The 25,612-nt window shown below is 38.9% G+C and overlaps 1 protein-coding gene across 10 annotated transcripts in view; it reads right to left on the reverse strand.

Moving 5' to 3' along the window:
* TRDN (triadin) overlaps positions 1-25,612 on the reverse strand; it is a 301,086-nt gene that overhangs the window by 97,730 nt on the left and 177,744 nt on the right. For all 10 annotated transcript variants that reach the window (XM_067546684.1, XM_067546692.1, XM_067546686.1 and 7 more), the window contains 3 exons: positions 17,226-17,270; positions 9,534-9,587; positions 7,192-7,227 (listed from right to left, as the gene is read on the reverse strand). In XM_067546684.1, the coding sequence (XP_067402785.1) occupies positions 7,192-7,227; positions 9,534-9,587; positions 17,226-17,270 (135 nt within the window). The remainder of the gene's footprint in view (positions 1-7,191; positions 7,228-9,533; positions 9,588-17,225; positions 17,271-25,612) is intronic.

The following is a 25,612-nucleotide window of genomic DNA, read 5'->3' on the forward strand; positions in this document are numbered from 1 at the left end:
TTTAATATATTATATGATATATATGTATATACAAATAGCATTTGTGCTGTATAATCAAGTTTTAGCTACGAAGTGGGGGTGAGCCTGGAGAGATTCAAGTGTGTATTGATGTGGTCAGAGCAAAAAACCAGGAGGATGATCTTAGCAGCAGTATGTGGAAGGGATGGGTCTGCTCTGGAGAAGGGTGGTTGGCAGTACATCTAACATCACTAGGGCTGATCTATCTACTATGAGCTTTGTTTATAGCATAGCATCATGGCTTGTGACCATCCTGGTGCAGCTCAAATCAGGAAAGTGTTTCTCACTTAAGCATTTCACACTTTAAGTAAGGCCACTCATAAACCTACCCAAACCAACCCCCCCTTTTTTTTTTTGCATGTGGGGATGGAGGAAAAAGGAAGAATGGAGACTAGAAGACTATATTAATAGTCTACACATTTTGTAAATTTCAGGGGGGTGCATATTTTTTGGGTTTTTTTATTATGGTTGCTTTTCTGAAACTGAAGGATATGTAATGATGGCTTCTTTTATTCTAGGGGCACTGACTTTTCCCTGTTTTCCCACAGTCTCCCAACTTTCAGACAAGGGAAAAAGGGACATATGGAATCCAATTTATAAATATCTGCACCTTTCCACAGGGAAGTTTTTATTCAATAACTAACAGAATTAGCCCTGAATATCAATAAACTATGGGGAAGCTGAATTTATGGCTGATTTACTTCTAATCTGCTATTTTAATGGTCTGCACCAAAACATTTGATCCCAACAGCCACAACCTTTGAGAATATTCAGATCTGGATCTTGCCTTTATGGCTCAGGCAACCTTTGCTAATTTAGAAGAATTTTCTTCTATTAATTAATGGTCAATCTGACATAGCAGAGGATTTTGCACTATTGTACAGTATACATGTTAGACATATGCCATAGCATTTGTAAGACTTTTAGCAGTAAGAGTTGTACATATATTCATAAGAATTTATTAATTTATTATCCAGGACAAAAATATCTTTATCGGGGGCACAGACTGTGGCTGAGAACAAATAAATATTCTATTTTATGGGCAACTCAGATTTTTTTCAAGATTTGCTCTAGTCTGAAATTTCACCATATTCTACAAAACTCTGAAGTTTTTACCAAACCACTTTTTGCCTTTATGAAAGCCAGTAACATATTTATTAATTGTTCATGAAACCACCTAAATGCAGTTTTGCTTTGCTGTTAGTGATGCATTTTTTATACATCGCTGGAAAAATGGAGGCCAGAAGAGAATCTCTGAGGCTATTATTTATGCTACTTTATTCTTTAATTTGCAAGCAGTGCTGAAAAGCATTGAAGCTGTCATATGCCCACTACATAACTTAGATCTTCACCAGCAGCAAGGTAATTCTCAAACTGTGACCTTGTCTCCTGCTAGCAGTGGAACAGACACATGTTCCCATTTTTACCCTCTCCCTCTTATATATGCCTTTCAATTAATTCAGATAAAGTATTCTAATCTTAAAGCAGTGTTAATTTTAGTGGGAATAAGTGAAATTCATGTGAAACCAGTGACAAAGTTGAATTTCCATTAAATCGCCAGTCATCTCCACTGTGTTCACTGTTCTATAATATAAACTATACTGTAATTTAGATTATATTCATTACAATTAAGAGAAACAGATTTCTGATTTTTGTCAATTTCTGATACAAGGATTTTAATTAATCCTATTTTACATTTACTGAAACACAGAACTGCCAAAACCTGTGTAGTATGTCGAACACTGCAAAGTTTTAGGTTGGGAAGCTAATAGTGTTGTACATTTTTTTGTTTGTTTGTTTGGGGAGGGGTAATATCTATTCCCCTACTAAGGTTTTGGTGCCAGCTTTATAACTCCTCCTTTGTAAATTAAAGCTGACTTTCAGTCACAGTTGTTTTTCTTCAGAATGATCCCTGAAAAGAGATGGAGAAGCAGGAATGGATTTTGGCATACACTCAAACTGGAAAGACATGCCTCTGATTGGCAATCTCCAGGATTAATTAAACTGAAGAGATCTCCTGCCATGCCTGAAATAACTGCAGCATAGATTTTTCAGAGGAATACAGATGCTAACAAAATTGTTTCAAGGTCCTTTGGCAAATTTACAGAACTCCTGCTTTGCCTGGCCTGCAGGAAATGATGGCCACGACCTCCAGTCTGGTCTACACTTCTGTAAGGTTTACCAGGATGACTGGATTTTAACCCCTCATTGAAATGGAACATCTCCCCATCACCTCCGAACCAGAGAGAGAAAAACTAACACTGACCTGTCTGATATCAAAAGCATGAATAATTCTGCTCTTAAAAAAATTAAGATGTCTGGCTTAAACCTAGAAAAAGAGAGGTGATCTGGGCACCTTCAGCTTCTCTGAAGTCTCATCAGTTCTTGAGTTGACAAGTCACCTCAAATGGCAGGCCAAGTACCTATGTCTTCTGATTCTTCCCACATACATCAACTTCTTCTACATCAACTCTAAGATAGAATTTCATAGAGAAACATGTCCATTTACCAAAGACTGGCTGCTTCCATATCCATGTTATAACAGGCACTTGAGGAGTATTTTGCAACCTCTAGATGTTATTTACTGGTTTCAAGAAACTCTGGCTTCTCCTCTGGAAGGTGATCCAACCAGAAGGACATCTCCCAGATGGAATAAATATAAAACCTATAACCATCTGGTACTTGACCACTCTTAAATAAAGACAGCTTATAACCTTCCTCCCAAGCCAGTTTAGTTTTTTTTAACTCCATCAGCAGGATCAAATTTTAAAAATGTTCCCTCAGTGAAAAGTATTGAAAGCTGCTGACAGTACCAAGGAACTTGGGGTAGGATGGTAGAAGAATAAGTTCAAACCCAACCCTGGGAACCTTGCAAGTGGAATCTGGTTTCCCAGACATGAACAGACAGAAGCTGGAGGGATATCATATCTTTCTTGCTTCTTCAGGATGTATTTATTCAGAGGATGAGCAACTTTCTCCTTTTCATATCACTCCAATATGCTTAATAATTTAAGCTATGTAGACCATACTGAATCCAAAAGAATATCCACAGACACAGCTAATCTTCCCACCAGATTCTGGTATGCCCTGGCGTTACCAGAGAAGCAAGGTAAATCAGGACAGAATCAGAGGCAAGTGATGAAAAGAATACAACTGCTCATGTCTGCTCTGCCTGTTCCGCCAAGCCTTCCTCTGAGACAACCTGAGAAACACCATTGCTTAGTACCAAAGATTTGGGGAATGAATCACAGATCGATGAGAAACAATCACTCAGGTCAGGACTCTGCGGGGCACAGATAAGTAGACATCAAATGGTGCCTGCTCCCTCTTAGTCTTAGAAGAATGATACTCCCTCCCTGAGCCTGCAAAATGAGAAAGTGGAAGCATGGACCAAAGCCCCCAAACCAGAAACAGCAACACCAAACTGCCCAGAAGGAACCTTCTGTTTCCTAATTTCCCACCAATGTTCATAGGTCTGACATCTATGCAGCGGTTGGAAAAACAAGGAGAAATGGCTCTAAAGAAAACTCTGTTTGTCCTCCAGGACTGATAGGGGAATATTCTGGGATTACAACTAAGGAACTACCCATTGACAGATCCTTCCCTAAAGCCCTTAAGGGTCAGAAACTTAGTGCTGAAGAGGAAGTCAGTTTCTAATGCCTCATTGGCACAACAAAGCATTCAGTCATCTCAGACATAAGTAAATATCATCACCCTCAAGACCTTAGACTTTAAACAGGCCATCCAGGCTGAGGCACAATTGGAAAAAATAAAATCTGCTGTGATTCCTTCATGGAGCCAGGGGATCATTGACTGGCGGTAGATTGCTTCTGGTGTTTATGCTTCCCCTTCATTTTATTTTTAGGAGGAGCTGCAGAGGGATCTGAGGTGTATTTCCAGCCCTTTGAGGCCCTGACTTAAAACTCTTCAGATGGAATTATTTCCACTGCTGCCTTGATGGGCTTGAGGACAATTTATTGGATCGAGAAAAGTCTCCCAGTGCTGAATCCACCTGTTTTAAACCAGCGATGTCTTGTGGAGACAAGTCTGCTTAAATCCATGTGGCTTATAAATCCTTTCATATAGGATTTATTATAGGGAAGGCCTAGATTCTACAGTTCCAGAGGGGTAGCCATGTTAGTCTGTTTTTTTAGCAAAACAGCGAGTGTCCTGTGGCACCTTGAAGACTAACACATTTATTTGGGCATAAGCTTTTGTGGGCAGAAACATCTCTCGCTGTTTTGCTAGATTCTACAGAATCTTTCAGGTCATGGTGTAAATGCTGCGCAAGCAGCACACCTCTTTGACAAGTGAGTACTGACTTTTACCCCATGTACTTTCAACATTGGTCTGAAAGAGACATTCCTATGGGACAAGGAATCACCTCTTAAAACCTGGTTTCTGCACCTCATCTGCCAATATGAAGACACGATGAGCAGATTAATTATCAATTCTACAGGAAAAGCAATTAATCCTAAAAACTAATTATCAAAACTACTACAGAAATAAATACATTAGAAAATTAACAAATATAACAAGAAACCGAACATTAATCCCTCACAAGAGAGGGCTTACCACTCAGGTCAGCAGAAAGAGAGAGAATGAGGAACGGTAAGGGCTAGAGATTGTTGTTAGAACTGGATGGGAAATCATTTTCCTGTCCCATGAGAATTTTCAAGATATCAATTATTTTCTCCAACCTGAATCAGGATGAAAAGTCAAAATCTCAAAACATTTTTGAGAACAAATCAATCTCGATTTTTTTGTTTTTTGGGTTTTTGTTTTTTTTTGTTTTTGTTTTTTTGTTTTTTTGCATTTAGATGATTTCAAAACATTCAGTTTCAATCTTTAATTAATTTAATTTTTTTTTAAAACTTGGAATTGGGAGAGTTATTGAATCATAGAAATGTAAGACTGGAAGAGACCTCAAGAGATCATCTCGTCCGTCCCTCTGCACAGTTCCTGACAGATGTTCACCTAATTGTGTTCCTAAAAAGAATGCTGGTCATTTCATAACTGCCTTAAATAACCTGATATAGTGTTTAACTGCCATCAAACTGACACTCCCTTGTGCACAGGTGTGGTTTCAATGAATCTGCATTTTCTGATGAAAAAATGTTTTGTGGGGAAATTCGTGATCAGCTCTAGCTTGTTATACTTCAGTTCTTTGGCTCCAGAACACTAGATTCAAAGGGCATTTACATGATCCCCTAATGGTTAAATACTGCGATAAGGTTCTGTAGCTGCACAACAGGGCACATGACTCCTACAGGGTGTCTCAGCAAGGGCAATGTCATGAAGGGCACTATGAAACCAACAAAAAGCATCAGAAGTGTGCCACTATAACAGTCAACAAAATGCTGGAAGCATACTAGTGTATGCAACCAATTACAGCATGTCAGCATCAGCTATTTCTGAATATTTAAAGCTCCAAACTTGGGCATTCCAAGATTATGCAGGAGCTGTTTTGTATAAGCATTTGTGGGCACCCTTGTGTATCTGTGGGCACCTTGAAAGAGGAAACAATAGATTTTGTACAGTATTTTGCAAAGAACTCATTTGATACATATGTTATTGGGCTCAAAAGTTAAATTGTTTATATATAAAACTGACAGAATTTAAATTGAAAAAGCACTGAAGTATGATGAACTGATGAAAATAAGGTTTAAATAGCATCATGGAGCAAGGGAAACACTCACAAAAATGAGATTTGCTACAAAAATATATCAGCTACTACAGATCATAATAAATTCACCATGTATAGTCTGTAATTTCTTTTTTAAAAAATCTCTACTGCATCCCTGCCACTTTGAGACTGTTTCTGCTCCTGTTTCCACTTCAGTGAAATGAAATTTTGCCAGTGATCAATGTGTCAGGTTTGGGCCCATTTATTCCCCTGTAAACTGCTTATTCAATGTAATACAAGGACTGCACAGGTAGCATTAACTGTAGATGCACTGGCTGAGAAGTCAGTCACACAGTAGTAAACTTGTGGCCCTAATTCAGCAAAGTTTTTAAGCACGTGCTTAAATGCTTTGCTGAAGAGAGAAGCACATGTTTACGTCCATAAGTGTTTTGCTGAACTGGCGATCAAACCTTTCAGATCAACAATTAATTGTGAATATTTTCACTGCTTTTATAATTTGGCAGCTACTAAACAAGTCCCCTTAAAAAGCCTCTGACATAAACAGCAGATATTTTTAAGTCATTAAAATCAAATTCCCATTTCACCATCATTTAGCTTTGATATAGTTCTTCTCTCATCACTGTGGCTGGCAAACAAGAGCATGAAAAGCCACTTCTCTGTTTTACAGTTAGCTTGCTCCCCCTGCCTTCTTCTTGAAGGAATGTCATAATCCGGTGTTAGTAACACAACGATACCTTCACTGTATTGAATAGTTATGTCAAATGTTAGACTCTGTTGGGCATGCAAGAATCAGGGATATTTATAATGGGGTAAGGTTTTATTTTACAACAGATGCCTTCACAATCAGCAATAGTGCAAAAGGGATTATTGAAAATGTTAAAAATGAATTTTGCTGAAATATATTTTAAAGTATGGGTGAATATGGTGGTAGCTCACTTCATAATAAGCCATAACATGCTAAATGAATGAGTGTTTCAGAGCCGTAGCAAACGTAGTGAAATGTCTTGAATTCAATTTTTTTTAAAGAAGTCAATCAAAGTTAGGAGAATAAGAATTGGATTTCAGATTAGAAAACTAACATGCCCTGAGAACAATCTATTTTACATGCCATTAAAAAATCTTATGTCTAAAGATTTTAAGGTTATAAAGTGAAGCATTCAAAAGTTGGGAAAAGGAAAAAAGATTGCCTTTGCCGCCTTAATTCTGCCCCTTGTGGGTATACATTATGATACAGATCACATACTAATTTTGCCTTTCCTATTCAGTCAGATTATGGCCCACCCTACATATCCCCACAGAGGTAGTTGTGTGTGTTATCTCTACTTTTAAGCATTTCCCATACCTCTTAATAGTTTCCTACAGATGACCAGCAGAAGATATTTGCTAGAGCTCAGATAGTTAAAGAACGTTTTTTTCCTTCAAAGCATATTTTGTAGTCCAGTAAAATTGATTTATTTGCTACATTTCTTCCCTTATAGCGCAACGTTTTACAGGTGAAAATGACCCGCAAAGATGTTTTTTCTTACCTTCTGTTGTTTTAGCTATTGCTGCTGTCTTGGAAACTAAAAATAAAATAATGATGTAGATATAATCAATCAACAGTTGAGCTTTGGCAGTTTAGAAAAAAATCACTTTTACAATGTTGACATGTTCAGCTGTTGTACATCTCAATAATTCTTGCAAAAACTAATTAAATCTTCTTGAACATGTTGTAAGTGTTGATTTTATATTTCCTAAGGGAAGGTAATGTTCCATATGGGTACATCTTTTTTGTGACATCAGAATTTATGGGGGAAGGGTTGTTTTTTGTAAGTAGGCCCACTGCTGCATTGACTCTGTTTACATTCAGTGCTACCCAACGACTTAAATCAGGTTTAGAAGAAAGCTTCTAATTTCCACTCCAGCTTGGGAGATGCTATATACAAAGAAGTGGCATATTCCATTCTTAAGGAGAGTGAACATTCAGTTCTGCTAAACAAAACTCAGTTCTGACAAATCAATCTGCTATGTGCTGATCCAGCTGCATCTTACTTTATGTTTGAGAACTGAAATGCTACACTGATGAGATGTAACCAGTTCAGAACATGCACTGCTGGAGCCTTGAAGTTCCAGATATCCATTTTGCAGAGGGGTTCCTGTCCTTCAGGGTAAATTTCCATGGAAAAAATGAATTCCTGCAAAATTCCTTTCTGCAGTGCAGAATATTAATATTAATGCTCCAGTCCTATGTAAATATACACAAGAGACAGATTGCAGGAACTGGAATTTTACTGCTGGCTTAGAACCAGATTCCTGAGGTACTGCTGATTCTCCTTTCACAGCAACACTTGCATGTACCCATTAAACTACTTCTCATTTTCTGTTTGAAACCAAATGCTGCATTATGCCAGCCAAAATTCCAATAGTGAAACAAAGTTTGTACAAAGAATCTAGGAAAATTTGGAATATCAGCTTTGAAAATCATGTACAGTGTATTTACTGTATATTTGGTCACCTAGATGTGCCATCAATTTCCCGGTGGCGAGCTCTATTAGGCTTCAAAATTCCCTCTCCACATTCTTTGCTTTTTCTGTTTAAAAATACAAGATTCAAGAAGTAAAACTAATAAAATTTAATCACGTAAATGAATATTCAGAGAGAAGATTTTGTTCGTGGGGTGGAGGGAAGGCAAAATTTAGGAGAAACAAAGAAAACTAGTTCACAACACAAACAAAAAAGAGCAATAGAGACCTAGGAATATACCAGAACTGACCAGCTGGTTTTATTTTTCAATAGTAAGCCATATCAATTTTTCCTCTTATGAAATATTACCCTTTAATGTTCTAATTTCATAAACATTCCTGCTAGTAAGCTCATTCATTAGAATATTTTTGAAAAGTGAACACAAATTGGGTGAGAATAATTAAAGTGAGGTAGTTAAAAATTCAAATGAATAATTGGGTTTTCACGCCTCTGGAACTTTTCACTTGAAAATCCCCATTTTGTTTTTGTTGTTATAATTTAACTAAACAAAGTAAACACTGAAAAAATACTTGGTTTAGTAGTAGTTTTATTAGGTTTTAATAATTTAAAGTGAAACAAAAACCCCTAGGTATAGTGTTTACAAATGGGCATGAAACAAAACTAACCAATAAAAATGTGTGAGATTTTAACATCCAACCTGGATTCAGATATGAATTTTGGCCATTATTTTAAAAAATTAGTGCCTAATTTTGGGTTCCTAACTTCATATTTAGGCACCCAAATACATTTTTTGATTTTCAAAAAATTCTGAGCACCCAGCAGCTCCAGTTGTCTGTGGCAACTGTTGGGAAGAGATCAGCACTTTTGAAAAATCAGACTACTCATTTAGGTGCCTACACATGGATTTAGGAGCCCAACTTTTAGAGCAGATTGTTCAAATTATTAGCCTTTATAAGTAGCTTTTATTTTATGATGAAGTGCTCCAAAAACCTGGATTCAAATATCTCTGGCCTTTGGCTTTTCACACCCTATATTCTGATCCATATCTCCTTTTTTAGGCTTGCACCCTTCTCTCTAATATTGCTAAAAATACATCCTAGTAATTTCGTAGCTGCCATGGGAAACTCAAGACATTCCTGCAAGTCTGAAAGCACTACTGCAGGCATCAGAGGCCATTTGATCTAAAAGTCCTAGGTACCTACCTAAAATACCACTGTTCTCTTTGGAGAATTCACATACAAAGTATCACAGCAACAAAGTACAGAAATATCTTTTAGCTAAAACAGACTACAACAGTGGTTTTTTGTATAATCCAGTAGATGGTGCTATGATGCAATAAACAAGCTTTAAAAACGAGAAATATACTGAAAATGTAGAGAGAAGAAGGTTATTCTCAATCCTTTACCTGGCGCTGCTACTTTTACAGTGGCTGGTTTGGCTGCAGGAACTTTTGCTGGCTCTTAAAGAGAACAAATTAAACAGATTACTATAAAGCGTTATATCGTGAAAATACAGAAGCATAAGGGAAGGCTGCAAATGAAAAATATAGCCCATAGCATATTTCTTAGTGAAGAATGAAGAAAAAAGATCATCAGAACAACAGAAGTGCCCAGACACACTCTACTATTCAAAGGTATGAAAACAATCAGCAAAAATGTTTTTTTCAGAGTAACCTGTCCATCACGGTCATGAGCCATTGGCTTTTTTACTAATCCCCTTCTGCCATGAATAAAACTAGCATAAGTGAGCAGTATGGAGCAGGGTTCAAGGGGAATCCTTCTTTCCAGATTGAAGTATGATCCTGGATCCACTGCTTGGCTGTGACTGCATTAGACCCTGGCAGCTGCTGAGTCTCCTTACACAGAGAAGCAAGGCCAGTCAATACATGAAATTGCAGTTCCATTAGTCTTGCTCTTCTCATAGCATACCTACAAACCCCTTCTTGACTAGAGCAAAGGAAGGCCCCATACAGCACAGTTCAAAGTTGTGAAAGGAAAGGTTATCCCTAGAGGAGCTTCAATAATCTTGTCCAAACTCTGAATAAAAGCACCAGACTGAGTCCACTGGGTTTATTCACCTTGTACTAGAATTAGGCTCCGCCTTCACTGACGGCAGCAAATTTGCCGCTGTCAGATCGATTTCTCCGGATCGGCTGAGCGGTCAGTGAAGACTTGCTCAGTCGATCCAGAAATTGACGTATTAAGACCACCTTCTCAAGTGGTGTAGCGCTGTGTCGACGGGAATGTGGTTCCCGTCGGCGCAGTGCAGTGAAGACAGTGCGCAGAACAGAACCACAGACATCGACGGGAGTTACGCACGTTTTTTGTGTAGCTTGCGTAACTCCGGTTGACTGCTGCCGAATCTCGGAGGTAAGTGTAGACAAGCCCTTAGTCCTTTGCATCCTTAGGGTTAGCAACATTTCTGCTGCGTCGGGATCCATAGACTGATGCATAGACTGATCCATAGACTGATGTGGGATCGACTGAGCAGCCAGTGGAGTCCCGCTCAATCAATCGCAGAAGTGCTCTCCGCATCCCCCAGAAGAGAGTAACGCTGCGTCGAGAAGAGGGCATTTCCCGTCGGTGCAGCACAGTGAAGATGCCAGGTAAGCGAGCATAAATAAGTCGATGGGAGATATGCATTCTACAGTACACAGCTTGCGTATCTCCCATCAAGCCAGTGCAGCAGTGTAGACCACTGTAGACAGTGTAGTAACTGCTAGAACAGACTGTGGCCTGGTCTACACTTAGCTGGCGATTCGGTGGCAGTTGACGGGAGTTACGCAAGCTACACGGAGTAGCTTGCGTAACTCCCATCGACTGCTGTGCTTCCCTTCTGCGTGGCGTCTTCACTGCACTGTGTTCCCATCGAAGCAGCACTACGCCACTTGAGGAGGTGGTTTTACAGCATCAACTTCTGGATCGATTGAGCGGGTCTTCACTTTGCCGCCGTCAGCGTAGACATACCCTGTGTTTAAACCGAGACAATTTAACAAATAGTCATAAGCCAAAGTCTAATAATTTTCATAATGGAATTTAGTTTGTCAACTAAATATATATTCTCTGATTTACAATTCAGATTTTCATATTGTGAAAGGAAATAATTAATCATTTTAATCACAATCTGAATTACAGAATGCCAACATAATGTTAGTTAATCCTTCACATCTGTCATAATGTTATTAAAAAGAAAGAAAAAAAAAGACTACTGCTAAATCAGAAATGCAATTTCCAGTTCTTCCCCTCTAGTATATTGAGAAGTTCATGAAAGATGCATCAGACTGTCTCATAAAACATAATGAAAACAAAATATAAAGTTTAACAAGCGTGGAATTGTTTTGTTTGTATCCATTTAAAACTATGCAGTAAATGAGTACTAGAGCACTATACTTACTCCAGGGGGCTCATCCCTCCTTTATTAAGATCTATAGGAGGAGACCTTGTTAAAAGGTTTCCTTAGCATTTTTATCCAGGTCCTCATCCCTGCAGAAGAAGCAGGAGGTCCAAACCAGAAACCCCACAGATCTCAGGGATTCACTGGAAAAGTCCTCCCCATGGGCTCTGATGATGTCTGTGCTCTCCCTCCAACTCTCAGTCAATTCAGCTCCATTGGAGCCAGGCTGCCTAGACATCCCAAAAAGGCAGCTGCCTCTGGAACTACTCTTTAAGAGGATTCCAAAGTCAGAGGGACTATGTGCTGTGGAAAGGCACCTCCTCCACCTTGCTGAGCTCAGAGATCCCCCTCTGGTGGTGGGAGGCCCCACTCCGGACAGTGTTTATTTTCCCACTTGGGTATGGTGACCATATTTTCCCAAAGGGAAAACGGGACACTGCATGGGGATGGACTGAGCCGTTCACCCCAGCCCTCCCTCACACACAGGGCTGGCATTGCCATGCACCCCCCTGCACATTCCTCTGTACCCCGCTAGGGGTCGCACCCCACTTTTTTGACAAAACTGGGCATTTGTCCCATTTGCTTTTGACAACTGGCAAGAGCAAAGGGAACAAATGACCAATTTTGCCAAAAAAAGTCAGGATGGCCAGCATAGGGCTTAAAAAAAGGGACTGTCCTGGCTAAAATGGGACACCTGGTCACCCTCCATTTGGGGTTTATTTCCCAATATTTTCAAGGAAGGCCTCGGAGCAAGCCCAAGGAGCGCTCCTCTGCCAAACAAAAAGAAACAGATTTACATGACAAAACAAAGGGGGATACCTTTTCCTAATCCCTCTGTGGGGGCATGTGGCCTTGTTATTGGCCCAGGAGTACCAGTACATTCCCTAAACAGGCAGGCAGTTAGGTAACTTCCCCCTGTAGGGAGGAGAGCAGCCTTTCACCCTGCAGAAGTCTTTCCCCCTCCTGCCACTAGCCCTGCAGCAACATGTCTATCCTTGTCCTCTCTCAGAGGAGGAGGGTTTTTTTTAAAGATGTCAGGAAGCCTTTACTTGGACAAGGTGTCCTAGTTAACCTGAGGTAACCTCATTTCAGCTCATACGGAAAGGGCCTTTATCATTGTAGGGCTAATATATTTGGCTTCCACAACTCTCTTACAGCTGTCCAGCCTAACTTTTTCACAGTGCAAAAAGTTATACAGCAAATAGGCAGGTGAATAGTTTTACTCCTGTAAGTCATCTCATTGATTCAATAGGATAACGTTACTCACAAGGCCTTGCTATTTGTAGGATTGGACTTGGTTTATATTATCTTTTGATCAGTTTTCCCAGTCTTGGGAGGTATGATGATGTGCGGGCCTTCTTAAAGCAAGGATATTGATACTTCCATTCCTCTTAAAGCAAGGGAGATACTTCCATTAGGTCCTGAGGAGATGGGAGACCGTGCTGCAGAGATGGTGAATCCCCTTCTACACAGTCCAGGAAAGATCAGGCATGGATATGAGAGACTGGCCAGCATCCCCAAAACCCTGGATATCAATGATATTTTTAGCCGTATGTATCATTTGAGGTCAGGGTGATCCTTCAAAGGTTAACTCATTCCATAATATTTAATAATATAACACACATTCAACACAAAGAATCTGATCAGCTGAAGTCTGTCCTTTATAATAATGTACGATAAGTATGTTAACTATGGGGAAGTACCACTGGTTACAAGCCTGTAAAAATAAAGTTCCAGGGCTGCTATTTTCTTGAAACGTTTTGATAATTAGGGCTAAAAGCCCAATCCTTAAATCAGTGCACACTCAGAACTCCTTTCAGGGACTTTTAGGTACACAAGGAATGCAAGTTTATAATCTATGGGGCTGTGAACAGAAATGCCATTTACATGACACTTTGAGATTCCTTGGGCATTTTTCCAAAAACCTACCAGCACATATGCCTTCTCAGCCCTTCTACCAAGCTCATAGTCACTGAGGACACATTACAACTGAGATCACTCTTGACATTTCCTTCCTGTGAAAACTTCTGCTATTGAAGATGTGATAAAAAAAATAAGGGAGGCAAAACTGTCAGTCCCAAGGAAGAGTGTGGAATTAGAAATAGTGTGTGAATGGATTAGGAAAGGAGGAGGCAGCTGGAGTCTAAACATGTCATTTTTCAGTTATAAATGGTGTACCTACTTTCTTCTTTGCATCTTCAACAATTTTAATAACCATTATTTGGAAACACTGGGACATGTTTAAAACAACTTTATATGGAAAAAATTATCAAAGCATATAAGAGATTCTTACTTTTAGGTTCTTTGGACTTGACACCTTCTTTCTTACCTGTAAAGCTTTTTTTCTTTCCTTCTTTTTTTAATTATAATATATGCACACAAACAGACAGACAGATATTTACAACAGAAGTGGCTGCCATGGAGATGAGACATTCACAGAGTTGTTTGGATGTGCACTGGGATGAGTTAGTTAAGGCTTGTTTCACAAGTTGCATTGGTTTAATGTAAGATGTGAATTTAGACTAAACCAGTGCAAAAAGCTGTGTGAACAGAGTTATTTTTGGTTTAATTTAAGAGGCGTAATCTATTAAAGAATAGGTAAAACTGTTACTGATAGACTTAAGCAAAATCAAAATAAGCCTGATCACACAGCTTTTTGCACTAGTTTAAACCTTAAGCTTGTCATACCCCCTTTAGTTAAACTGGTGCAACTCTGCATATAGACAAGACTTTATTCATGATGTGTGAGTAAAGGGGATGTGCTGTGGGTTAATTTTTATGATATGGGAGAGAGCTGGGCAGAAAGGTATTTGGTGATTGGTGGCCTGTTGGCTATTATAATGACTTTAACTACCTGCTTTGAGGAGTTTTATTTGGCACCCAGCTGTGGTAGCTACTTCCCATTGATCACCATATTAGTAACACTTAAATACCCTCTCTGCTACTTTATTAAGCGCAGGCACTAATCTGTCACAGACAACCTGTGACATGAAATGTGTAGAAATCGCTAGAGTGACAGTGGGATATTTTAATTTATGAGAAAGGAGCCTGGAAAATAGAAGGAGCCAATATTTAGATTCTTAACATAAATAAATTATATATTAATTGCTTCCTTAAACACTAATACTAGAGATATTATTCCAGCGTGAAAGCCATCAAAATACAATTGACTTCAAGCTGCAAAACAGGACTAGACCATTACTGGAAACAATACAGTTGCCTGAGCTTAAGTTGATGTCTAAATTGTCATCAGAAGGTTGATATGAGATAAGCTAATGTAAATGACTGCCAAGCATTTTAATAAAAATTCTGAAAAATTCCAGGGGAAACACATTTATATTTGGGCGATATACTGCTCTGAACCAAAATGTTTCTGAGTTAATCCTCTGCTTCCATTAATTTTGTAAGAAAGCATGTTTTGCAGGTATTACTTCAAAGTATGATAATTACCCCATTTAGATTAAATTAATCACAAAGCATCTTACAGCAATGTTATCTAGCTAAGGGGTCTACTGAAGCCTTCGAGAAGTGCCTTATAGTTGCCAGATATGGAAATTTTAAAAGGTGTATATTTCAGTGATATGAATCATTTATCATAATAATCTGCCATTGCTGTAGGTTATAAAAAAATAAACAAACTGGCAGCATCATTTACAATACTAGACGTGATCTAAATAAAACCCCCAAGCTCTTGCTTTCATTTTGCCATATAAGTTGTCATTTGCTAGGCCAACACTCTTTAATATATTTTAGAGTAGCAAATTACCATTAAAGGAATCAGTGTGTTTTTCTTCGCATCTTAAGTGTGTAACAAATAGTAAAATCTAAGCAAATATCTAACTTGTTTTTCCATTTAGAAATTGTCACAATTTGTTCTCATTTTTAAGAGCAGAAAAATTAATGATAACTGATTTTAACAACATATGGCAATATGAATATTCATATTTACACCGAAGCCAAGATTTTCAAATCAGGGAGCCTGAAGTTATACTCCTAAGTCATTATTCAGGCACCTGGGCTGGGATTTTGAAAGTTAACAAGAGATGGAGGCAAAATTCTCAAAAGGGACTTAGACTCCTAAGTCACACAGTTGCTTTTGAAAATTTTACCCTAGGCACCTAACTCCTGTAGGCCCCACTGAAAATCCCTGTCCTAACTAAGCATCTTAATTTTGCAAAGAGCTGAACCCCCTGCAGGTCCCATAGACGTTGCTGAACGTGCCCAGCACTTTTGAAAATCAGGTCACTTATTTAGGCGTCTAGCTATGGATTTTGCAGCCTCACTTTAGGAATCCATTTTTTAAAAGCTTGAAACAATTGTTTCTTAAGCAAGTATAATTCTCCTTTATGACCACAAATGACAGGATGAATGGGCTGCAAAACTGTTAAGGAGAATGGAAAACAAACAGATGACCAATAAATCAGGCTAAATCCTGGTGCAATTGAACTAAAGGAGAGTTTTGTCATTGTCTTTAATGTGTCCAGGATTTAATTTTTAGAGTATTTTAATACTCGCTTATAAAAGTCAAAACATTTATCGGGACACTGCAAGTAACAACTACAGCACACAGGGGCAGGACTTAACTTCTCTCTAGCCCCTCCATCCCTGTATTCAGACAACATGTAATATCAAAACAGGGCAACAATATAACGCTAAGATAAAGATACAGCACAACCTATTGGCGGAGATTTTGTCCGCCCTGATCAGGACAGTATTTTGTTGCAGGGGGAAAATAGCCTGTCATTATTTCTAGCCCTCCAAAACATAACTGAGACTTTTTCCTAATTGGCTTTTTTACTGATCTTCCCTGGCAGATTGATCCTCTCTTTCAGGTGTGCCTACAAAAAATTAGTTTACCCTTCTCCCCATATGTACTTGGTGATGTATACGTGTTACTCTGTATTTCTCTCCTTTGCTGGACCTCTTTGCCTATCAGCCCAGGAAGAGCCGTCTACAGAACTTTCACATTTGGTCCCACTTTAAATTTTTCCTTATGAATGTGTATTCCTTACATCAGAAGGAAAGGAATGCACATGACCTTAGATTGTTAAGTATACTTCCTGGAAGCCATCTAATATCATCAGGAACTATGGCCATCAGGCTGGCCCAGAGAAGGAATACTGTTCAGATGCTGACTGGATATTCCTTGACCAGCAGAGAGACTCAGAGATGAGCAAACTGTCTTTGATGTTAGCAGGAGAGGCTTATTGCTTTCCAATGACAATGAAATTAGGGTTTTTGTTTCTTTTAAAAATGATTATTTTCAAAAAGATGGTCCACTGATACTTTACCTTAAGCAATAAAGTGGATATCTTGGTAGAATAGCGTGCAGCAGTTAAAAATATAGAGCAAGATTTTCAAAAGTGACTGGTGCTTTTAGTTTTTTGGGTGCTAAACTTGAGATATCTTAAAAGGGCTTTTTATCAGAAAGTGTGAGGACACCTTTTGATAATCTGGCCCCTTCTGTTGAGCCACCCAAAATCACTAGTTACTTCTAACAATCTTGGCCATTTCCTTTCCTATAAAGAGCCCTTAAAACTTTTACAATCAATAAACCAGTGCTAACAGAATTGCTTGTCAGCTCTGGAGGTGAAACACCTCCATTATAATTTTACAATAGTTATTAGTGAACATTTAAAGGCAGACATATTCCACTATATGTTATCAATATAACAGCATGGTGTATAGTAAGGAGACAACCTACCTTCTTTCTTTACAAGTGGAAGTGAAGATTTTTCTTTTACTGGCTCTTGAAAAGAATTAAAGTACAATTAAACACATTTTTATTAAAAAAAACCTAATATTTTAACAAACATGATCTGACTTTATTCTTATCTGTGCTGGCTAACAGGATCTATTTTGAATTCAAACTAGAAATAAGCATCTGGCAGCCAGCACATATGTATCTCAGTGAAAACAGCAAAGCAGTGCTTTATTCTTTTACCTCTTTCTAGTACGGGTAGCTCGATCTTTTCCTCAGGCTTCAATCAACATTCTTTTGAAGTAAACTAGCAGTGTACACTAGCTGCAAATGACATCTAAACTACACACAGGGCAATAAAAAACCTTAATCTTATATAACATCTTTCATGCAACTGTATCCCTAGGACATTTATAATAAACCACTACACAAGAATGCCCCAATATTCTCTCACAGAGTACGGTAAGTATGAGTTTCAGTTAATTGATTAAATATTTCAAACCTTGGTCTGGAATGAATTCTACATTCAGGGTTCATGATAACTTTACACAGCTTTACACTGATATTTAGCATAATGTATATTTTAGAATAGTTTATAGATAACCTTCAGATATACTGAACAATCTGTACATTTATACTCAGGCAGCAATTCAGGTAAATACATGGGTTTCAAATTGTTCATTACCTTCTCTTAGGAGGATGCTCTATGCGGTCTCTATCTATAATTCTCCTGTTAATTTCAATGGAAGCTAAGCATGTATATCAAGGAGTAAAAAGACCCTCAAACCAAAGCAGCTTTCAGTTCACTTCAATGGAAAAGCAAAATGCAGCAGTTCTGCTAATGATGCACTGACCCGTCAAGGCCACCTGGAGTCAATTTTATTTCTGGAGGCATCATTTTGTAAACTGGAGCTAATGCAGCCTTTTCTTGGAAAGGCCATAAAATAAAACATTACTGTAATATAACCTAGGGGTTACAAAGAGACTATAGTCTCAGCATCACTTGGTAGCCACACTGTCTGAATTCTACCTCTGAATGATAGATGAAATTCTGACCACTTATCATATCAATCCAATGACAGAGTTTAAGGACTCCAAAGTATAAAACATACACTGTGATCCACTAACGAGCCTGGACTTAAACGAGCAGAACCCACTATAATCTCTAGATGCTTCAACAAGGCCCCTTGATTCATGGTGTCAAAAACTGAAGATAATTAAAAAATGCAGAAGTAGATGCTGCCCATTGTAAATCCAGATGAACATCAATCATGTAATTTCTCTCTCATTTAGCAGGTGGCCAGATGCTAGCATGGATCACACCAGTTCCCATGGCTTTCTTATGCTTGGTATGGGTCTTGTACATAAACACTACAGAACCAGAGGTCTCATACAACATGAGCAGAAGCTCTATCAAGTAAGTCAAAAAAGAACCCTTCCTTCTGTACAGGCCAGGAGGAGATTTGCAAACCTTGCTTCATATGGAAGTTGCTGTTTGTGTATCTTACAATTTCTTCTTACTTTAGCTTTTTAATAAAGAGCAACATAGAGAGAAAAGATTAACAGAAATGTCAGATATCAGAAAACTGTATACTGAAAACGGTCTGTGACACTGGCTGGATGGGGGCAAGGCATTTATTATATTATTTAACATCAAGATGTCAAAATCATAATAATTCATATGAGATATGCCGTGTCAGGTACCATTAGAAAGGCTATAATATGCTAAGTAAGATGGATGATGTTTATTTTCATGTGTTATATGTGTAATGGAAGTTATGGATATGTTTGTATCTGTATTTCAACTTGTACTGTATTTCTGGGTGACACCCCAGACAGGATGGCTGTAGCACTAGCTTGCTTAATGGCCCATTAAAGAAATTCACATGTACAATGGGCCCAGGGGGAGAAGCCATGACTTACTCATGTGACCCTGGACTCCATCTTATTCCTGTAAATTTCCACAAGCAGCATGACAAAGGCCAAAGGACATAAAAGGCAGCTGCACCACATCCATTTTGTCTTCAGTTACCAGTCTTCAGTCTTCACCTACCTCTGGATCAACTCATCTACAACTGAACTGAACTTAAGCTGTGAAACAAAGGACTGAGACTCATCTAGGTACTGGATGTACACCAGGGGGACTATACAAGCCTGCAAATGCCACAATTCTACTAGAAACCCGATATATATGGACTTTCCAATTATTTGTATGTATGTGATTGCTTTAATCCTTTACCATTTATCTTATAGTTTGTTTCTTTCTTTTTATAATAAACTATTAGTTTTAGTTACTAAAGGATTGGCAGGCAGCGTGGCATTTTGGGTAAGATCCAAACTTATATTGATCTAGTACTGTGGCTGACCCTTTGGGGTCAGGAGAAACCTTTTAGGTAAAGAGCATAGGGTTTTAAATATCTTATCTCTTTACTGGACTTAGTGGCTGATTGGGAGCCAGAGACTGAAATACAGTAAAGGGGATTGTGTATATTTTTATTTTAGCTTCTTGATAACCAGTGTGGGGAATCAGAAGCATTGTTTGTGGCTGATTGGGAAGTCTCACTTCAGTGTCACCCACCAGTATTGGGAGAATCTGCTTTCCTTTTACAGCCTGCCCTGACCTTGGCATTTTCAGGTGGCTACCAAGACACAGACGGGCCACCTGGTCATTTGATGTTTTTTCAGATCAAATTCAGAATGGCTCTTGATCAGCAGAAGAGGAACTACTGACCCTTCTATTATTGACCAAAATGTAATTGAGAACAGCATTTGGTTGCTTGACTTCGGTACACTTGACACTTTTAAGCCAATGTGTCTTGTATGGATGGCAGTTAAAGTTCCATTTGCTGCCCTTAGCAAGGGTTCAAAAAAGTGGAAATGAGGAGGTAGCAGGTGGCATCTGATGCATGAGACTTTCCATCATCTGAACAAAAAACATAATTAAAGCCCCTGAGAGACCAATCTCAGTATAGTCTGCTCGCACGCTAGCAGATGTACCAGAATTTAAAAACAATTTGTTGAGTAGGGACATTTGCTAGCTAATGTGAATTACAATGGTTGAAGAGTAAGACCCTCTAGACAGTTTAGCAATATGAAGTTATGAATGACCGTACATTTCATTGTGGTTAAACACACATTTCCAAGCCTCTTAATGCACGTCTTGTGGTCCAGCAATCCTCTAGCATTGCTCCAATTCCCCTCCCCAGTCTTCTTCCAGCACACACAATTTTTAAGTAAAACAATTAAGTTTCTGGTATATTTCACTGAAGCATCTTGCTAACTCTCCCCAAAATCCTCTGCATAGAGATGTGCCAATCATGGGCAGAGATTGGGGGAGGAAGCAGCAAAATATTATTTTGCTAAGGCCAGAGCTGCCTGTTCACTTCCTTCTCATACAGCCTACTACTGCCGCATCCTCAATAGCTACTCACAAGGGAAACTCTCCCTTTACAAGTGCCTCTAGGTATGCATGAGGAATGTACCAGATAGTCCTAGCAGATCCCTCCCATCCCATCAGCCACTCTAACACACAAGGAGAAGGAAAGAGCCAAGCTGCTGCTTCACTGAGTTAAGTCTTAAAGACACTGGAACCTGCCTCTCTCCCGGTCAGTGTCCTACCCAGCCTCAGCTCAGAGTTTAAATAGCTTCAATTCAGAGGAAGTCTAGACTTCTTCTCCTTCACCTACCGGTCTAGGGAAACTCATTTCTCCTCAAAGCCCACTATTACTGCTCCCTCCTTTCAGCCAATCACTATGGGAAACCTCCAGCACTCAGGGAGACCTGATCACCACATAAACCAACGATGATCAAAGTGACCAACCACCTCACAGCCTAGAACTGCTGGATAACTTACTTCGCACCATTGCTACTGCTGTGATGAAACTGGTAGAGGACTCTAGAGGAGCTTCAGTGAGGTACCAGTAAGGTGAAACCATGAATGGTCGGGAAGTATTGGACTGGATAGCGGGGGAAGGAGTTGTTAGCATGGGAATGTATGCAACTGATGGGATTTCTGGGGAGGAAAGAGAATAGAACTAATGTGTTTTTTTTAGAATTGTGGGATTAACCAGGGAATGTCACATGCATCACTAACTAAAGTGGGATTTTTTTGATGAAGGCTTGATAATGTTTTGACAGCACATCAATGATCTAAATGTAGTTTGCTAATTGTTGGGGCAGTGAGCGTATCTTTCTGTTTGTTCTCTGAGATGTCTCAATACTTTACCAATAACGATAATTCCCTGACTCCAGAAACAATTGTTTGCAAGTAACTCTCCAATCTTGCTGGCTATTCTTCTTGACTAAGAATGGCAACACATTCTCTTAGGACCTGAATTTTAGGTCTACATCAGCGCCCACCATACCAGATCAATCCAGTGGGAACAAAGGGAAATGGGCTAGATAACCTAATAGGGATGAGCAAGATAACTGTATAGTTTTTCCTAACTTTAGTTTCTACAACAGCATGCCCAGGAGTTTTAAATACAACGAATAAAGACTTCAGTGAGTCAGAGGATTTGAGTGGGAGAAATTCTAAGCCATCTTGCATCATCTTTTCAGTTACCACTTGTAAATGAGCTTTACATTTTACGGAAGAAGCATGAAGCCTATCTGTCCTGATCAGCACCATGCCAGAGAAGGGTAATAGCCTTAAGCCGGTAGAACACTTCAAACGGAAACAGACTGAAATGTTTATGAATACATCTCATCTACAGTAAATACTACTTCAAAGAAAGCAGATTCCCTCATGAGAATTCAAAGAGTTCCGCCAAATGACTCATATGTAAAACAAATAAGAGAGAAATGAGCAGGCAGGTGATTCACGTACATGTATTGGTGAACTCTGGGAATGTCCAATTGAAAATATACCACTGACTCATGTTTTCATTTTCTTTAATGCTTATTTCTTTTCCATTTAGGAATGATTAAAATGAAATAAGCTTCTCCCACTAACAGCATGTTCCATAGCCATCTGTGGTCATTAGGGATGTTAACAATAGGCTGAGTTTCATTATGATATTATAATCATACAGGCATGAGAACTACATGTATTTACACAGGCTACAGTCAATTGGGCAATCAAAGGAAGAAAAGGTATTTTGTAAGATGTGTGATCAGGATTCCAAAACAGTGCTACATGTACTACTGATGGTCCGTGAGCTAGATGATCTATCCATTCATTTTGCAACAATTTTTTAAGGTGGTGGTATGTGAACCAATGCAGTTTGGGAGCTGTTGGTGTAGATAATAACACTACTCCTTAAAATAAAGCATCATAGGCCAGATCATCTCTGGTGTAAATTGTCATGGTTCTAGTGACTTATATTTACAACAGGCCCTTTATCTTCAGACATTGGAGGTTTGTGAATTCTCTAAAGAAGGGGGGGAATCCAAATTTCTTTTGAGTAGGCTGAGTACAAATACATTCCATTAGGTTCAGCAGCTTTGTGGTGGAACTTTTGCTGTAAAAACTTATGGGGAATGAATTATGGATTATCTTAAAAGTCTGGTATAAATTTAAAAATGGCTGAAGCCATCACAGAAAAGGAGCATGAAATAAAGGTTATATTCCAAACTGTCTCATGAAACTGACATAAATGCTTTGAGCATGGAGAGTCAGGCTAGGTTTTGTTAACTCTGTGCTGCAAATTGTGCATTATGTCTCTTTAAATACGCTTTACTATTTTTCCATTACTTCCCTTTGTTGTCTGTTCAGGATGGATGGATAGATAGATTAAAAATTCTAAGATGACATTTACCAGGATATACATTTTAGTTGTACTTCTGAACATGTACACAGTCAGCATTTTCACTGTGTGTGAAAAAGGAAATCTGAATAATGCAATGTCCATCCACTCATCTTTATAGGTGACATACTGTACTCTAATTACACTCTAATAAGTGCAGGAAAAATCTATGAGGACGGAACTTCACACAGAGCTACTGCAATCAAGATAAAAATCAATGCACTTGTGACTATGTAGGGCCCTTCCTCTCAAGAACATCTGTCCGTTCTATTATCCTAATAATTTAGCAATACTTCTCTGAGTTATGTATAACAAATCCACAAAGCTGATTCTGCTTCTTAAAAAAAAAACATAGTGTGATGGGCTGTACAAACCCCACACCGGGCAACAAGGGGCTAAGGGATTATTTCAGGCCCAGCCAGACTCACCCTGCCACACCTGCAGCAAATGCGCCATCTGGTGGAGCAATTAAAAGAGAGAGAATCAGCGCATTTGGGCATCAGGACTGGAAGAGAGCAGACCTGCATCCCACAGCTCCAGCAGTGAACTGCAGTGCAGTGCAATGGAAAGCTAGAATCTCTGGCACAGATGCCCCAAAAGTAAATAATCCAGAAATAATCAGAGGTGAAGTACCCTCTCTCCCCTGCCTATGGACCAACATGAACACTGGAAATCCCCTTTTATGTGATTTGGACTTCCTCAAGAGGGGAAAACCCTGGACTAAGGTGACCCAGCGGGGGAAAAGGAAGGGGTTGATGAGAGGAAGTGGCCCAGTGAGGGCAGCCTTAAGCAGTCTCGGTTGTCAGACCACTGGTAACCACAAAGAGCCCTGGGGTGGAGCCCAGTGGAATGGGAGGGCCTTGGCTCCCCTCCCCACAACCGGTCACAGGTTGTGCCCTTGACCAGTAGGCCACACTTCTCTACCAAGGAGGAAGGACCATTGCACAGAGCAAGAATGGCCATTAGGTATATTTTATTCAAAGTTAAACAATCATAACTAAGAGGTCTAGAGTATATCTCATTTCTTTCCAACAGAAACTGTGACCTTTCTGAACCTCTCTAGCCAAAAGGCAGCCAGGAGATTCTGCAGTATAATTGGAGGCATATAGGCTAAGGAGGCACATGTTATGACCTAATAAAAGTTTTTAAGACAGTTTTCTGAGGTCAAGGACCTTGAAAATGAGCCTACCCTATTCTTGTAAGTGGGCTATACCGGCCTTTTGTGCAAGGTCTCAAGAAGTAACAGAGCATCCTATCAACTCAGACCTATGGGATTTACTAATACTTGGTTCACCTTTTCATCTTGCCTGAATGAAGAAGGAGCTATGTTGAGTACAGTTGTTTCATATTTTGTGTGTGTCAGTGGCTAGAAAAATTATTACAAGTACGGAATGACTATAGATCAAGAAATACACGAAGTGATTGTACTGTATGTGCTTACGTTAGTAATTACACTTTAAAATGTTCAACCTTTACTAGAATATACAATGTAATTCCTTTTGACATTGTACAGATTTTAATAATGACCATTTCTTTTATGCATTCTTATCTAAAATTATTGATTTAAATGTAGTTAAGAATGGCACTTGTATCAGGCTCTGAAACCTATGGAGATCTTTTGTCTCCTTTAGGAGTGTTTTTAATATATATACATAAACTCAAACACAAACACATATGTACACCTATAGACAAACATACAAATGTTTCAGTGTTGTATTGTGTAATGGAATATTGTTGATGCCACTTGTAGCAGAGTGTATCAAATCTGAAATCCAATAAAACATAACTAGAACCCAGAAGTCATTCAATGTGGCACATATGGTACAGTATTCTAAAATAATCAAGAGCTGCTGAATTGTCATAGGAACTTTCAGAGAAAATGACATATTCAAGGACCAATTTTAGGAATGAAAGAGAGACTTTTTCCATGGAAAAAACGAAGGATTTCATACGGAGTCTGACCAAAGCCTCTGCAGTCAATGAAAATATTCCCACTGACTTCAGTTAGTGTTGGGTCAGGTCTGCAGTTTGTCCATACAGTGACAGTAGAAAATATGTAACACTGACTAGTGTACCATTTTAACTTGGCTGATATGCATTGATGTTTGACTTCAAGTAATTATTTTAAATATCAGGCCTGCTGATTCAGACATGCATCTTATTTTGAGGGAATGGTACTGTTTCCCTTCATTAAAAAGATTAACTTGAATCATAGGCATATACAACTAATCCTGTTATTTCTGAATGTGATTAGAAAAATAAACATGACATTAATCCACAGACCAACACAAACAGTGTAGATGCAATCAAATTACAATAATTAATTAAAGATAGGCCAACCAGATGGTGAGCAAGTGCAGGTAACTCACTCAATACCTTTGAAGGGCACAAGACTAAGCGAGTATATAGTTATCTGCATGGTCTCTACATTCAGTTTGTAACTTCACCCTTGCTCATTCCCAGTTTTACCATTCCCCAAAGAGGTTTTTAAAAGAATGATCATGTAGCTTCAGAACAGACTGACAGTCAGACACTGTCATGTCATTCTACAACAACTATACTGTGCTTTGTTTGAGGCAGATTATCCAGTTATCACATTAAATAGAGCCTGGGTATTTCAAATCCAGGCCATCTCAATCTTGC

This window comes from Emydura macquarii, unplaced genomic scaffold (assembly GCF_026122565.2).
Source record: "Emydura macquarii macquarii isolate MOO-44397 ecotype Brisbane River unplaced genomic scaffold, CSIRO-AGI_Emac_v2 contig_1146, whole genome shotgun sequence".
In the NCBI taxonomy this organism is placed as follows: Eukaryota; Metazoa; Chordata; order Testudines; family Chelidae; genus Emydura; species Emydura macquarii.